The sequence below is a fragment of the Eimeria tenella genome, genomic scaffold (genome assembly GCF_000499545.2).
Source record: "Eimeria tenella Houghton genomic scaffold, Eth_scaff3, whole genome shotgun sequence".
Lineage (NCBI taxonomy): Eukaryota > Apicomplexa > Conoidasida > Eucoccidiorida > Eimeriidae > Eimeria > Eimeria tenella.
The window spans coordinates 666,488-682,717 of record NW_013542870.1 but is presented as its reverse complement, the minus strand read 5'-3'; the positions used below and the strand labels follow the sequence as shown (position 1 = coordinate 682,717).

Genomic DNA, 16,230 nt, shown 5'->3' with positions numbered 1-16,230 from the left:
GTTAGCTAGCTAGCAAGTTAGTTAGCCTACGGGCAGCGGCCCAAATGCGGAGTGGTGGCTAGCTAGCGAGCTAGCTAGCCACCCTGTAGACCAGACGGACGGCAAACCAACAGCCAGCTAGCGAAGCAGCTAGCTGGGCTGTGACACTTGTGGCTATTTACCTAGCTGGCTAGCTGGCTGGCTAGCTAGCTAGCTAGCCAGCTAGCTACTTGACTCCATAGCTAGCGGCCCAGTAGCCTGCTAGCTACTAGCTAGCCGCGCAGCTGGATGGCTACCCAGCTAGCTAGCTAGCTAGCCAGATAGAGTGCGAGCACCTCAACGCAGCAGTTACATAGCTAGCTAGCTAGCTAGCTAGCCAGCTAGCTAACCACGTAGCTAGCTGGCCATCCAGCTAGCCACCCAGCTAGCTAGCTAGCCAGCTAGCTAGCTGGCTGGCTAGCTAGCTAGCTAGCTAGCTAGCTAGCTATCTGCGGGGCAGCTAGCTAGTCAGCTAGCTGCCAGCGCAATGAGACCTCGAGGAAGGCTCCGATTTGTTGATGAAATTCTGTCGGCAGTTTTTTGAAGAGCAACTTCTCGAGTTGCCTTTCTTTAAGAAATCAATGCAACCAATTAAATAATTAAATAATTAAATAATTAGTAAATTAAACAATCAAATAATTGAATAATCAACTAATTAAATAATTAAATGGTAATAGTAGTAATAGTACTAATACTGGGAGTAATAGTAGGCCTCTGCAGCAGCAGCAAAGCCTGCAGCAGCACTTTCAAAAAAGAAAATAATAAAAATGATAAACGCTAATAAGTACTAATAACTAATTATAATAATAAATAATAATAGTAATAAATAAAGTGGCGACAGATGGTGCGGTACAAAAACATACTAATAAATACTAAGTAATACTAAAATAATAGTACTACAATAGTATAATAATGATAGTAATAATGGCAATAATAATAATAACAATGATAATAATAAATACTAATAAATAGTAATTGATAATAATAATGCAAAATAATAATAATAAATCAATAAAACAATAATAATATAAATATCGAAACTACTAAAGCGGTGAAAAGAATAAATTCGAGAAGTCGAAGTCATCCATCGGCGCCCTGAAGGGCGGCAGCAAATCAAAAGCAGCAGCTGCAGCAGCAGCTGCAGCAGCAGCTGCAGCAGCAGCCGCAGCAGCGGCTACAGCAGCAGCGGCTACAGCAGCAGCGGCTGCATCATCAGCAGCCGCAGCAGCAGCTAGGGAGCAGCAGCTGCAGCAGCAGCTGCAGCAGCAAGAGCTGCAGCAGCAGTAGCGCTGCCAAGCTCCACACTGTGTTGTTTCTTTTATCTTTTTGCTCGTTGCGCAGCTGCAGCAAAAAGAAAAAAACAATTTGCTGCCTCCTCTTCTAGAATCAGAGTTTAGAGTTTAGCGCCGTAGTCCTAAACCCTGAATTAGGGTTTAGGGCGAGTCGAAGAAAATAAATTAACACACTTTGAAGGCTTACGGCCCAGAAAGGGTTCAAGGTTTAGAACGAGGGTTAGGGTTTAGAATTAGGGTTTAGGGTTTAGAATTAGGGTTTAGGGTTTATGGTTTAGGGCAAACTCACCAGCCTGGGAGACAGCAGCGCTGATGTGGGCAGCAGCAGCAGCTGCTGCTGCTGCAGTGCTAGGAGCTGCAGCAGGGCCCGAGCCTGAAGAATAAAAACAAATAATAAATAAAAATAAATAAATGGAAATAATAAAAATAAATAAATAAGAGTAAATAGCAAGAGAACATTGGCTTTTTAAATGCATTTATACTTTTATAGTCCTAGTTCGAAAGTGCAATTCGTTACTATTTCGAACTGCTGCTGCTGTTGCTGCTGCATTTGCTGCTGTTGCTGCTGCTGAGTAGAGGCCTGGAAGGAGACTTACTAGTTGAGTTCGGGGGGTGTGATTTTGCTGCTGTCGATACAGCTGAAGAGCCTAGGGGTGCTGCTGCTGCTGTAGCAGCAGCAGCAGCAGCAGCAGCAGCAGCAAACGACTCTTTCATTTCTCTTTGTTTTTCTCTCCTCTGTCTCCTTCGCTCTTGCCGCTTAGCTGTACATACACCCCAGCGCACAGCACCTCTGTTCCTGTTGCTGCTGTTGCTGTTGCTCCTGCTGCTGCTGCTGCTGCTGAATTCATTCTGCTGCTGCTGGCAACATGCGTCAAAGTCATTTACTTTTGATTATTTTAATTATTTATGCTCATTTATTTTTTACATTTACTTTCATTTATTTTTAATTCTTTTCATTTTCTATTTTCATTTTCCATATTTGCATGCATTTTCAGAAAGTTGCAAGATGGAACTTTTAAAATAAAAAGAAATGAAATTTTCTGAAAAAAGACCTTTAACAACAAAAGAATAACAAAAGAATAAAGGATTTTGAAAAGAGAAAAAGACTTCTAAATGATTTAATGAACAAAGAAAAGAAATAAAACTTGTCTTCAAACAGACAAAAAGGACTCTTTAATGTTTTTACTGATAAAATGAGAAATATAAGAAATAAAACTTTGCAAAAAAGAACAATAGGTCCTTTTGAAGAGAAAAAGAAGAATAAAAGGACAAAAGTTGTCGACAAATGATAAAAAGGAACTTTTAATTCAAAAAAGAAAAAAAAGAATTAAAACTTGCCGACAAAAAGGTAAAAAGGACCTTCGTCGGGCTCGGCCTCGAAGTGCGCCAGAGGATTGCAAGAAAGAGCCGCGGGGCTGTTTGAGCAGTAAGGGTCTATTCCAAATAACTTCATTATTTTCTGAAAACAAAATAAAAATAAAACAACTAAATGCAGAATTAAAGCATTTAAAGAAATGAATTCAATTAAATCCATCAAGCACAATTAAAATGGCCTTTTTTCCATAAAAATTGGAATTAAATTCGCAAAAATACCTCAAAAATGAAGCCAAATGTGCAAAAAGAGAAAAGTCCAATCTTAGGATTTAAGAATTGAAGTTGAATGAATTTAAAAAAATCAAATTAATTAATTGAGTTTGAAGATAAATAAATTAACTAAACAGAAGAACAAAAATGCGATTAAATGGAATTAAGTGCAGAAAAAGCGAAATTAAAATGAAATTAAATATACAAAAGTGATAAATAAAGGAGTTAAATGAAAATGTCAAAAATGGAATCAAATGGAGAAAAACAGACAAATGAAAAGTTTAATTGGAACAAACAATGAAAATAAGCGAAAAACGAAATAATAGCGAAATAGAATAAAAGATGAATGATAAAATAATGAACAAGAAGAAAAGATAAGCCAGGAAAATAATAAAGAAAATAGAAGGAATAATTTGAATAATCCAATAGGCGGAAAAAGGAAAAAACGGGAAAATGAGAAATGAAACTGAATGAAATAAAATAAAACGAATTGAATTAAATAAGACAAAATGAATTGAATTAAATAAGTGAAATTGAATTAAATAAAATCTAAAGACCCACTTCTAACAAATAAGGGTTTTTGAAATCAAGAGAAGTGTCTATATTGGCGTTCACAGTAATGCCTCTTCGCTTCAAGTGCTGCAGGCGGGCAATTGTGGCCTGTAGAGACACCCGAAAAGCGGATAAGGAAGAAAATAACAATTAAAAATGAATAATAATTCCAAAAGTGCAAAAAAAATTAAAAGAAATGACAAAAGAGAACACGTAGGGGCCGAGAAACGCGTTCGGCGCCTTCGCAACCGGGTGTACACACACCCCAAATGTGCAGCAAGTCTGCACACATTTCACATAAATATGACGCGAAAGACAACTCCATTTGTTTTAAAAAACACTTTTTAAAATATATTTCACATTTAGATCTTCAGAACACTTCGAATTTTCCATTTTCCAAGAGAAATGGCAAAAATGCCACAGTGCCTGCGCTGTACGTACACTGCGCGCCTTTTGCCTCCTTTAAACGCATGCAAAGTAATAAAAGGTTTCCTCGAAATCAATCATGAGCTTTAAAAAGCAAATAGATCAAAAGAAACAGAAAATGAAGACAATTCAACTCTTCACCGCTGAAGAACTCCTGGAAAAAAGCCAAGGGCTCAAAGCCTAAGGATGAAACAACTGCAAGCACTGGCTAACTAGCTAACTAGCTAGCTAGCTAGTTACGCAGCTAGCTAGCCAGCTAGCGAGCCGTGTATTGTTTACTGGCCAGTTAGCTAGCTAGCTCCATACTGTATACTGCATGCTGGCTAGCTAGCTAGCTAGACAGCTAGCTAGCTAGCTGTATCCTCTGTATTGCCAACTGGCTAGCTAGCTCGCTTTGCACAGCAGCAGCAGCAGCAACAACTAGCTAGCCAACTAGCTAGCTAGCTAGCTAGCTAGCTGTCAGCTAGCTAGCTGTTTGTCGCTGCTAAGACTGCAAACAAAAGAAAAGCCTACTGCCATGAATTAAATTCAAAAGGAGATATTTAACTTGAAACTAATTTAAAATTAATTTAAAAGTAATTTAAAAATAATTAAAACTAATTTAAAATTAAATTAATTTAAAATCCGAAACTAAAATCCTTACCAACAGCCCCGGCGGCGGCGCCCCTTCGGGCAAACGGGCCATCAGGTCTTGCAGCTGCAAAACAAAAATAAAAATAAAAATAAAAATAAAAGATAAATAAATAAATAAATAAAATAATGAATAAATAATTAAATAAGCTATTTAATATATAAATAAGTAAATAAGCTTATAAAAGGGAATAAGATAGGGAGATAATAAACTTCAAATAAATGAGAAAATAATAAACAAATAAAAAAAATAAATCATAAGCAAACAATAAATGAACAGTAAATAAATTAAAAAGTAAATATTGAAACTGAAGATAAATTGGGGGCCTTCAAGCTGCCCAGGAGAATAAATAAACGAATAAAGATAATCAAAATGATAAAAAAACAAAAAAACAAATCAAAGTAAATAAAATAAATTAAAATAAATTAAAATGAACAGAAATACACAGAAATAAATGAAACAAAAAATAAAAGTTAACTATCAGGAAATCAATTTATAAGTTGCAGCAAATGAGAGTGGAAGAAGCAGCAGCAAAACTACAAAAAGAAAACAAAAATGAAAACACTAAAAGAATAAAAAATAAAAATTAAAACTAAAAATGGAAATAACACGAATGAGCAACGCGCATGCATGCACGCGGTGTACGTACACTGCAACGAGCACTTGCTGTATCAAGAATTCAAAAAATCAAAAGTGCTTTTAAATAATTAAAATAATGAAAATAATTTAAATAACTTGAAATGCAAAAGTGCAGTTTCTTTCAGGTCGGGCCTTCTTCGGGTGTACGTACACCGCATGCGTTGGCCGCGCGGGGTGTACGTACACCTCAGCGGCCAAAAAAGAAAATAAAAACGAAAAAGAAAACCTACTGCTTCTGCTTCTTCATCTGCGCCTTCATATGACTCTGCTGCTTCGGCCTCGTCTCCATCAGCAGCAGCAGCAGCAGCAGCAGGTGAGGTGCTGTTTCCTGTGGTGCGGGAGGAAGCAGCAGAATACGGAGAAGAGAGAGAAAGGACTTTGTGCGGCTACGAAGAAGCAAGTGATGATGCTTGCTGCTTGAGCAGCAGCAGCAGCAAGAGCTGGGAAGTGGAGCCTGTGGTTGCTGCAGCGCCCCTCTGCAGCACGACAGCCAGCAGCAGCAGCAACAGCAACAGCAGCAGCAGCAGCTGCGGCGCAGGGGAACTTCCCCTCTGGCTTAGCAGCTTCGAGGAGGACCCCGCTGTGTCTCCTTCAGCAGCAGATTTGTCTTTCTGTCTCTCCCAAACAAACGCAGCAGCAGCAGCAGCAACAGGTAGTATTCCGGCTCTTGAGCTCGGGGGTGCACATACACCTGAAGTTGACTTGGCTTGTGCCTCATCCTTTTTAAATGGCGCGCTGCAGCAGCAGCAGCTGCAGCAGCTGCCGCCTTTCTCCATGACTCCGCTGCAGCTGCAGCAGCAGCAGCAGCAGCAGGATCTTTTTGGCGACTCCCTTTTGTCGCAGCTGAGGGCTCTGGGGAGCCGTGACTTCCTGCAGCTCGACGCTGCTTTAGACTTGGACCTGCAGCGGCAGCAGCAGCAGCAGCAGCCGCTGCTGCTGCCGCAGCAGGAGCAGCAGGAGGACCTGCTGCAGCAGGGGCCTGCTGCGTCTCTGGAGCTGCTGGGCCGCAGCGGCCTGAGCGTTCCCTTCCGCGGGGGCAGCAGCAGCAGCGGGAGCAGCGGCGCTTCCGCCGCCGCTGCTGCTGCTGCTGCTGCTGCTGCTGCTGCTGCACCGCCGCGGCGGGGCGGCGGCCGCCGCAGGGGGGGCCCCACAGGCCCCCGCGAGGGCCGCAGCGACTCCAAAATGCTGCTGCAGTACTACATGGGTTTGGTGCGAGATTGCTGCCGCCGGCGAGATGGTGCAGCAGCACTTCGGGTTTTGGCAACAGTTCAGAAAGAAGGAAAAGTCTTTCCAGACATTCAGCTCCTCAACTACGTCTTGTTTGCCTGTGTCGCCAGCGGGGAGCAGCAGCTCGCCAGTCAGTGCCGCTGCTGCTGCTGCTGCTGCTGCAGTTTCAAGTTGCTGCTGCTGCTGCTGCTGCGCTTTTCGTTTCTGCGCTCGTGTTGCTGCTGCAGTTTCAGTTGCTGTGCTGCTCTTGCTGCATGTTTACTCTGGTGGCCGTTTGCGCTGCTGCTGCTGCAGTTTCAAGTTGCTGCGCGGGTCTGCGGGCTGCAGCAGCAGAACTTTGTGGGTGTTAAGCAGCTTGCTGCCGGTTTGCTGCCGCTGCGCTGCAGAGAGGCTCTTCAGCCGCATCGAAGAGGCCGGAGTCGCGGACTTGGTGACTTACAACACAATGCTGAAGGCGTATTCGTCTCGAGGGGAATTAGCTGCTGCTGAGGCGCTGCTGGAGAAGATCCGCAGAAGCAACATCGAGCCCGACGGCGTCTCTTACAACTTGCTGGTTAATGCTGCAGTCAGCTGCGGCAGGGTGGACAGGGCGTGGTTCTACGTCGAGGAAATCCAGAACCACCACATGGCGGTGAGCAGCAGCAGCAGCAACAGCTGCAGCAGCAGCAGCACGGACTCGCTCTTTTTTTCGCCTGAAAAGAAGAACTGTTTCCCTCTTCTGCACGGGAAGCAGCAGCGACGCTCGCGGGCCAGCCAGATCGGCCTGCTGCAGCTCGCTGCGCTGCTGCTTGCTGCTTGCTACTTTTCTCTCGTTCTTTTCTTCTGTTCCTCCTCGTGTTTCTTTGCATGCATCTGCATATTCTCGTGTGCAATTTTAATTGCAGTTGATTCCTCGTGGGGCTGCCTAGCGTTGGTTTCCTCGGTTTCCGTGTCATTCAATTTCCTGTGCAGAGTTTGGATTTTGGTGATCCCAGTTCTTTTGCTTGTTTCCAGTTGAAAATGTATTTGTTTCCAATTACAAATGAAATATGTCTCCCTTTTTGCGATGCTGCAGCCGGACAAGTTCACCGTCAGCGCCCTGGTGAAGAGCCTGCAACCTGGCCAAGATCCGAAACTGATTCGCCGCACTCTACAGCTCATGGATACAGTGGGTGGTGGCACTTCGCGACTTAGCGAAATTCATTTAGTTCTCCAAATACATTTCTCATTTTCAATTAAAAGAGTATTTTTTCAAGGTATTTTGTTTTTTTCACGTCACTCCGCTTTGGATCGTTTGAGATCTGGCGGTTGTCCGCGCCCGTTCAACCTTTTCATGATTTTCTTGAATTTCTTGGATTCGCCCCGCCATCTGAGTTTTCTGGCCATTATCTCCTGGACCTAACGACAAAAGTGCTTTCTAGTTCATTTTTGAAATGAAAAAACGCCGAATTTGGCGTGGAAATGGCTCGTTTCGACTGGGTTTCTTGCTGTCAGGCGAACGCGTGCGAAGACCTGATTCTGCTTTCAACTTGCATCGACGCGACGCTGCGGCTCAACGACACCGAACGGCTGCGGCGGCTGCTGCAGCGCTTCGAAAGATCGCCGCTGACTCTCAACGCCCACGCGTACGGCACCCTGATCAAGGCTTACGGCCGGCTGGGCCACGTTGACAAGGTCCGCAGCTGCTGCTCTTTTGCTGCTGCTCTGCTGCTCTTTTGCTGCTGCTCTGCTGCTCTTTTGCTGTTGTTTTGCTAATGTTCTGCTGCGGCGTTGAGCTTTAGAGATAGAGCCGTTGGCTGCTTTGCTTCTTTCCCGCTGCTGCAGCCGCGCTGCTGCTTCTTTCCTTTGCCCGCGTCTTCCTTCTCTTCTTTGCTTCTTTGTTCTCTCAGTTTCTGTCCTTTGTCTTTTCGTTTTGCTGCTGTGGCTGTCGTAGTCGGATTTGATGTGTCTTTGCTTTCCTTCCTGTTGGTTTCACTTCAAAGTTTTTTCGAATTTGAATTTGCACATAAGCACTTGTGCACTCCAGTACTTGTTTCGCGTCTTATTCCTTCTTTATGTCTTTCTTTTATGTTCTTTATTGTTTTTAATTATTTTGTTTTTTAGATTTTATTTATTTGTAACTACTCAGGTTTGGGACTTGTGGAGAGACCTGCATAGCAGGAAAAGCATCGAACCGACGAACTACACTTACGGATGCATGCTGGAAACGCTGCTGGTGAGGCTTTTGAAGTTTAATGGCATTTTTATTGAATTAGAAAGCATTAATTTGTCTAGTTTGTTTATTTGAATTCCAATTGTGAATTTCCAGCCATAGTTTCCTCTTTGCGCGCGCCCGCAGCAGCGCCGCGTCGCCAGCAGCGTGGCGGCTCACTTTCGTCTTAATCTTGCGTTCAAATTTGAATTTGAATTTAAATTGAATTAAAATTTAAACGCAGCTCAATTTTGTTGTATTAAGTTGAATATGAATTTGAATTTGAGTTTGGATCGAAGTTTTGATGCAGTTCAACTTTGCGGTTTTTGCATGTTTCGCGCGCAGTCGCACAACCTGCTGGCCGAGGCGAAGAAGCTGTTCACCTCTATGGTGCAGCAGCAAGTGGCGGACTCAGTTCATTTTTCAATTTTAATAAAAGGCCTCTCTCGGTACAAGTCCAGAGGCGTAGATGTGGCTCTGGAGGCGTACGCGGCGGTGCAGCAGGCGGCCTCCACCGCGGGGCAGCAGCAGCGGCAGCAGCAGCAGCAGCGACAGCGCCAGCCGCAGCAGCAGCAGCAGCAGCAGCGGCAAGCTGTCCTCAACACAATATCTCTCAATGCCCTTTTGCATCTCTGCGTCGTCAACGGCAGAACAGACGACGCGCTTCGTCTTTTCCGGGATATGCATGCGCAGGGTTCTGTGTTCCCTGATTTGGTGAGAATTACTTCTCTATTCATTTATTTTACTTTATTTTATTTTATTTATTCTGTTTTGCTGCATTATGTGTCATTTGCGTATCGGTTTTGTTTACTGTTCGCGGGCGGGGCGCCGCGGCGATCCTGCGAACCTGCTGCTGCTGCTGCTGCTGCTGCTGCTGCAGATATCTTTCAGCACCGTGATCAAGGGGCTTTGCTGCTGCCCAGGAGACGAGCCGCTGAAGGAGGCGCTGTCGCTGCTGCAGCAAATGCAGCAGCAATATCAAATAAAGCCCGACGCAATTGTCTTCAACACCTTAATTCAGGGAGCAGCAACGCGGCGCAACGTGCCGCTCGTGGAGCTGCTGCTGCAGCAGATGACTGCAGCAAATGTCCAGCCCAGCAGCTACACCCTTTGCCAGTGCGTGAAGCTTTACGGTGAGCCTTTGCTGCTGCTGCAAGTGCTGCGCAGCTTCTCCCAGCAGCAACTAGTCTGCTGCTGGCTGGACCTGACACAAATGTTAAAATATGAAATAAATGGAAGATGCCGCACGCATTTCATGTTTGTTGCTGCTGCTGCTGTGCTGCTGCTGCTGCTGCTGCAGGCCGCTGCAACAATCTGCAGAAGGCGTTGGAGCTGGCTCAGGCGCTGCCGGCTCGTTTTGGCTTCGCCATAGATAGTCATGCATACACTGCATTAGTTGCTGCATGCATTTCAAATGGTGCTGCTGCTCTTGCTGCTGAGCTGCTGCTCAAAGCAGCAGCACAGGGGGTGCTGCTGCCGCAGGGCGTTGTTAACAGGGTCTGGAACGCCGTCAACCAGCAGCAGCAGCAGCAACAGCAGCACCAGCAGCAGCAGCAGCAAGGCACGCAGGAACAGCTGCAGCAAGGGCAGCAGCAGCTGTTGCCCCCACTGCAGCAGCAGCTGCAGCAGCAGCAGCAGCAGCAGGATGGGAGGAGCCGCAGCCTAGAAGACATGCATGCTGTTTGCAAGGGCCTGTGGGAGCTCATGGGGCCTCGAGCTAGAGGTGCAAGCAGCAGCAACAATAGCAGTAATAATAATAATAATAATAATAATAATAATAATAATTATAGTAATGCAAGACAGGACAATGGCAGCAGCAAGAAGACAAAGAGAAAAAGCTGCAAGCATCAAAATGCTGCAGGTCTAACCGCCACCAAATCCAGCAGCAGCAGCAACAGCAGCAGCAGCGGCAACAGCAGCAGCAACAACAGCAGCAGCAACAGCAGCAGCAGCAGCAGCAACAGAGTAGCACAGACACTCCCCAATTAAGCCGCAGAAGGAGATACAGCGGCGGGGGGCGAGCTACTGGCAGGTGCAAGAACAACAGCCACTGCTGCAGCAGCAGCAGCAGCAGCAGCAAAAGCTGCTGGACGCCAGAGGATGACGCTCAAGCAGTTTGGCCAGAAGGCCCTGCAACACTTGCAGCAGCAACAGCTGCAGCAGCAACAGCTGCAGCCGCAACAGCTGGAGCAGTCATAGCTGCAGCAACAACAGCTGCAGCAGCCATAGCTGCAGCAGCCATAGCTGCAGCAACAACAGCTACAGCAGCAACCGCTGCGTCAGCAACAGCTGCTGCAACAGCGGCTGCGGCGGCTACAGTTGGAGTAGCAACAGTTGCGGTAGCAACTGCTGCAGTAACAGCAGCAGCAACAGCTACAGCAGTATCACTAGCAGCTGTTGCAGCAGCAACAGCTGCAACAGCAACAGCTGCAGCAGCAAGAGTTGCTGCTGTTATGTGTGTTTGCCATCTCCTGGGAACGTAGCCCTCAGCGTGTCGCCATTAGTGTGAAGGAAGTTGGGCACAAAGCAGCAGCAGCAGCAACAGCAGCAGCAGGTGCAGAAGCAGCAGCAGCAGGAGCGGCCGCAGCAGAAGAAGCGGATTGGTAGGATAGCTCAGCAGGAACACTGAAAGACACGCATGAAGAGAGCAGCAGCGTGGGGATGGCGCTGCTGCACTTGAGCAGCAGCAGCAGAAGGGGCAGCAGCAGCAGCAGCAGCAGCAGCAGCCGCGGGAGCAGCAGAAGACAGCGGCTGCGGGTATTTTTACGGCGCCGTCCGAAGCAGTTAAGGTGTATGCATGCCCGTTTACTGAATATGTGAATTGTTCTGAAATAAATAAAATTTATTTTTATTAGATTTATTATTTAGTAAATACATTTTAGTCAATGAACCGAAGAAGAAGCTTTGCTGTTTGCAGCACCTGGAAGCAGCAAAGACAGGCAACTAAAGGGCCGCGAGCCTGTTTCCAGCAGCAGCTGCAGCAAGCAGCAGCAGCTGCAGCAAGCAGCAGCCTCAACAAGCAGGAGCAGCTACAGCAAGCAGCAGCTGCAGCAAGCAGCAGCAGCAGCTGCAAGCATGAGCAGCCGCAGCAAGCAGGAGCAGCCGCAGCAAGCAGGAGCAGCCGCAGCAAGCAGGAGCAGCCGCAGCAAGCATCGGCTGCAGCAAGCATGAACTGCAGCAAGCATCAGCTACAGCAAGCATCAGCTGCAACAGCAGCAGCATCAGCTGCAACAGCAGCAGCATCAGCTGCAACAGCAGCAGCATCAGCTGCAACAGCAGCAGCATCAGCTGCAGCAGCAGTAGCAGCAGCACGCAGCAGCTGCCGGTAGGGTCTGTGTAAACGTGCAGTGCTGCAGAGTGATGTTCTTCTTTAGGTCAGTAGAAGCAATTAATGTATTTATGTGTTGGCTGAAAGTGAAGAATTGATTTATTCTAATTGAGTTAAATGACTTTAAAGAAAATGCATTGTTGTTTCAATTAACTTCTGATTGTGTTGCGCTAGTTGTGTTTTGTTTGCTGCCGAGCGGCAGCGCCCACTGCAGCAGCAGCAGCGGAAACGAACGGCTGCTGCTGCTGCTGCTGCTGCTGCTGCTGCTGCTGCTGCTGAGGCCCCGCCGCTGCTGCTGCTTTAGTTCTTTCTTGTTTAAAACAGCAACTTCAAACCAAATGCAGATGCAGCTTGTTGACGAGAAGAGGGATGCCAAATACCCATTTGCTGCAGCTCCAACTAAGTCCAATTAAATGCAAATCCAATTCTTGAAGTTCAAGTTTGCAGCAGCAATTAGTTATCAAGTTCGTAGCAGCAACTAGTGCAGCAGCATCAAGTTCGTAGCAGCAACTAGTGCAGCAGTATAAATGGTACCTAACTAGTCTGCAGCGGCGATTAGTGCAGCAGCACAAATGATTCAAGTTTTCAACAGGACTTCGTGCGGCAGTAGAAACGACGTAATTCGAATTAACTGCAGCAGCACTTAGTGCAGCAGCGTAAATGTTGTAATTCATTTAGCAGCAGCAATTGGTGCAGCAGTAAAAATGATGTGCTCCAAGTTTGCAGCAGCAATTGGTGCAGCAGTAAAAGTGACGCAATTCAAATATGCAGCAGCAATTCGTGCAGCAGTAAAAATGCGAGAAATGAAGTCGAGAGATTAAAGGAGGAAGCAGATATCCGCTTCGCAGCGTCCCTCCCGCTGCCAGCTGTATGTACACCTGAGCCCTTCTGGCTGCGAGAGCCTGCAGTCGAAGACGAGCTTCGGCTGGACACAATAAATAAAGTTGGACAAAATAACGGAAGCGCCGACTGTAGCTAAAGGCCGCGCGCGCGCAGCCGCCAGCCGCGCACTTGCGGTGTACGTACACCCGACGGCTCAAAAAATCTTAATTTTGCGCAGATGCGCCGCCCATTCTTTGGAGCGCGAGCGGCGTGACTGTGAGGCTTGCGGGGCGTGTTTTTAAGTGTTTTTGAATATTTGGAATTCTCTATCCCCAATAAACTCCGGAGGAATGTCTTGAATCCCATTGCGCGCGTTGCGCGTTGGTTTCAGAATCTGAATCTGGCGTTCCGCGGGGGCGGGCTGCGGCGTTTCGGCGAACGCCGAGTTGAACTTTCCGCTTTTTGTTTTTTTCTTCTTCCGGAGGGAACAATTTGCAAAAGTGCGTCGGAACCAAGTCGGAAGGCCGGGGAAAGCTGGGGCTTTCCGCGAGTTTCACTCGTCGTCGTTGACCGCGAACTCCTCCTCGGGCGCCGCCTCCTGGGCCTCCGCGGGCGCCGTGGGGTCTTCGAGCGGCGCCACGCCGATCTTCTCGTTGAGGGCGAGCAGCTTTTTGCGCAGAGTCCGCATGAGGCCAGCGAAGGCGCCGACGTGGGTGGTGCCGAAGACCTGCTGCAGCCCGCGGATGATGTGCGGGTGCGGCGCCTCGTACATGGCCGGAGTGCCGGAGTCGTCGAAGAGGCCCAGGAACCGCCGCTGGCTCCTGTGGGCTCTGTTGGCGAAGACCTTTTTGCATCTTTCTGCGAAGTTGGCGGCGTACTCGGCGTTGATGGCTTTCTTCACCACCACGTACAACATGGGCTCCCCCTCGCAGGGGTCTTTGGGCCCCAGGTCTATTTTCGGGAGTTCTTTAACGGGAGTTTCTTCTTTCTTCGGCTGAAACCACTCCATCAGTGCAGCGAGTCTTCTTCCCCGCGTCAGTCCGTCTTCGGAGACCAGCATTTCGTCCAAGTTCAGGTCTTCGTCCGACTCCAAGGGCTCTCCTGCTGCTCCCGCTGCTGCTGCCGGGCCAGCGGCAGCAGCAGCAGCAGCAGCAGACGCTTCCGAAGAGGACCCCGAGCTCGCCTCCGAGTCTTCGAACACCACGGAGCCGTCGTCGTCCTCCTCCGCCTCTCCCGCTGCTGCTGCTGCTGCTGCTGCTGCTGGGGCTGCTGCAGCGCCGCCGCCGGGTGTCCGTACACCGGAGGACGAGGAAGAGCCCGAGGACGCTGTCGACGCTTCTGAAAACGCGCTTTCCTCTTCTCCCTGCCCTCCCTCCTCACCCTGCCGCTGCTGCTGCTGCTGCTGCTGCTGCTGCTGCAGTTGTGTGTCTTCCGTTTCAGTCGGCGTTGAGTCGGCGGCGGCGTCTTGGCGGGCGTCGGCTTCTTCTGCAGGCGCCGCTCCCTGCGCTGCTGGGTCTGCTGCTGGTGCTGCTGGTGCTGCTGGTGCTGCTGGTGCTGCTGGTGGTGGTGCTGCAGTTTCCGTTTCCGGCGGCGCTGCTGCCCGCGCGTCCGTGCCCACGGCTTCCGGCTGGCGCTGCTGCGCTGCTGCTGCTGCTGCGGCTGCTGCTGCGGCTGCGGCTGCGGGCTGGTCCGCTGCAGCGGCCGCAGCGGCGTCGAGCTGGCGGACCTGCTCGAGGGCCTGCTGGCGGAGGCCCTGGACGCGGGCGATGCTGCGCTGGAGCTCCTGCTGCTCCTCGGCGAACTTGTGCTGCTGCTCCGGAGGCAGCTTGAGAAAGCCCTCGAGCTTGCTGCTGAGGAACCACTCCTGCTCCTCGGCCCAGGCCAGCTGCCTGCGGGGGTCCTGGGCGCGCAGCCGCGCGTCTTCCTCAAGCACAAGAGCCGGGTCAATTGCAAACTCCTCAACGAGCTGCTGCACGTCTGCGCCTCGGATGATCATGCGGCGCAGCCAGCTCTCGTCCAAGTCGTTGAGTTCCTTGCGGACTGCTTCGTCTGCTGCTTCGACTTCGGCGCGCAGCAGCAGCAGCGCCTCCTCGGCCTCGGCGAAGCTGCTGCGGATCTCGGGGTCCTGCAGCGCCTCGGGGGGGAGGGTGCCTTTGCTGTCGACGAGCAGCGCGAGCTCGCGCAGGCGGTCGTTGAGCTGCTGCAGCTGCTGCTGCTGCTGCGTCGGCGCTGCTGCGCCGTGCAGCTCGTCCGCCAGGTCCTGCAGCTGCTCCTCCAGGTCCAGCGTCTGCAGCTCGATGTTCGCCACGGCGTCGCTCAGGTCCTTCGTCCTGCGCTGCACCTTGGGCACGCTCGTGAGCGACGCTTTGTACGCCGCCAGCTGCTGCAGAGTCTGTTCAAGTTCGTGTTTCTGCGTCCGCTTTTCCCACACCTCCGAGGGCCTGCGGTCCGCCGCCCAGCGCTTCCGCGTCCGCAGCGCCTCCAGCTTCTCCACCTCCGCCCGCAGCCGCTCCTGCTGCCGCCGCAGCATTTCCGTCTCCGACTTGAGTTTTTCCCGCTCGCCTGCGGACAAGTCCTCCACGCTCCGCAGCACCCGCTCGTGCTCCGCCAGCAGCCGCTTCCGCCGCTCCAGCCGCGCCTCCACGGACTGGTCCAGCGCCTTCACGGGCGGCTCCTCTTCCAACTCCTTTTCCTTTTCCTTTTTCTTTTTCTTTTCGGTTTCCTTTTCCTTTTCGGTTTCGGTTTGGGTTTCGGCTTCGGCTTTCGCCGCGGGGCGGGCGGGCGGCGCGGCGAGGCCGGCGGCCGCAGCAGCAGCAGCAGCAGCAGCAGCAGCGGCGGCCTTGGCCTCCTGGTCGCGCTGGACCTGCTCGAACTCGGCGATGTCGCGGCGGAGGATGCGGGACTTGAGGACGAAGTCGCGGATCTGCTCGGCGTCCGCGGGCGCGGGCGGCGCGTTCTGCTCGACGCACTTCCTGTGGAGCTCGCGGCGGCGGCGCAGCGCCTCGGCGAGCTGCTTCTCGAGCTTCAAGAGCGCCTCCGCCTGCGGCGCGTCGCGGGGCGGCAGCTGCCTGCGCAGCGCGCGCAGCTGCTCGTAGCGCTCCCAGAGGTACTTGTGCTGCGCGGCGATGACGTACATGAGTTCAATGACCCTCTCGGTCTGCTCGTACATGCCCTCGCTGAGCTCGGACTCGCGCAGGACCTCGCCCTGCGCCTCCAGCGCCGCGGCCTTCTGCGCAGTCATGGTCTCGTACATGGCCTTCTTGGCCCTGAGCTGCTGGTACTCGGCGTGGAGGTCGGCGAGCTCCTTCTCGTGGAGGCGCAGCCGCTCCGCGAGGACGGGCGCGCGGGTCTGGAAGGCGATCTCGCTGGCGACGCGCTCCCGGTTTTCCTCTTCGAAGGCCTCGTGGTCCACGTTCAGCTCCTTCAGCTTCAGGTCGGCTTCCTCCCAGAAGTCGAGGAACTTGGCCGCGCGCGCCTCGCGGTTGCTGCGCTTGTGCAGCCGGCGGCCCGTGGGCCGCCCCGAGCGGCCGTCCACGAAGTC

General features: G+C 50.3%; 4 protein-coding genes across 4 annotated transcripts in view; 2 read left to right on the top strand and 2 right to left on the bottom strand.

Moving 5' to 3' along the window:
• Positions 1–1,826: 1,826 nt before the first annotated feature.
• ETH_00019745 (uncharacterized protein) lies at positions 1,827–4,557 on the bottom strand (the record flags this gene model as incomplete). Its single annotated transcript, XM_013375809.1, has 4 exons — positions 1,827–2,071; positions 2,649–2,769; positions 3,456–3,554; positions 4,516–4,557. 4 exons carry the CDS (start codon positions 4,555–4,557, stop codon positions 1,827–1,829), a joined length of 507 nt encoding a protein of 168 aa, XP_013231263.1.
• Positions 4,558–5,298: 741 nt separating this feature from the next.
• ETH_00019740 (PPR repeat-containing protein, putative) lies at positions 5,299–11,022 on the top strand (the record flags this gene model as incomplete). Its single annotated transcript, XM_013375808.1, has 10 exons — positions 5,299–5,302; positions 5,435–6,499; positions 6,756–7,000; positions 7,424–7,516; positions 7,843–8,022; positions 8,477–8,563; positions 8,885–9,253; positions 9,420–9,672; positions 9,840–10,262; positions 10,343–11,022. The coding sequence occupies 10 exons, from the start codon at positions 5,299–5,301 to the stop codon at positions 11,020–11,022; spliced, it is 3,399 nt and encodes a 1,132-aa protein (XP_013231262.1).
• A 402-nt stretch (positions 11,023–11,424) lies between these two features.
• On the top strand, positions 11,425–11,868 carry ETH_00019735 (uncharacterized protein; the record flags this gene model as incomplete). The annotated part of the gene is made up of 1 exon (XM_013375807.1): positions 11,425–11,868. One exon carries the CDS (start codon positions 11,425–11,427, stop codon positions 11,866–11,868), a length of 444 nt encoding a protein of 147 aa, XP_013231261.1.
• A 1,374-nt stretch (positions 11,869–13,242) lies between these two features.
• ETH_00019730 (serine/threonine protein phosphatase, putative) overlaps positions 13,243–16,230 on the bottom strand; it is a gene marked incomplete at both ends in the record, with an annotated part of 3,627 nt that continues 639 nt past the window's right edge. Inside the window, one exon of the mRNA XM_013375806.1 lies at positions 13,243–16,174. Coding sequence (XP_013231260.1) covers positions 13,243–16,174 — 2,932 coding nt within the window. The remainder of the gene's footprint in view (positions 16,175–16,230) is intronic.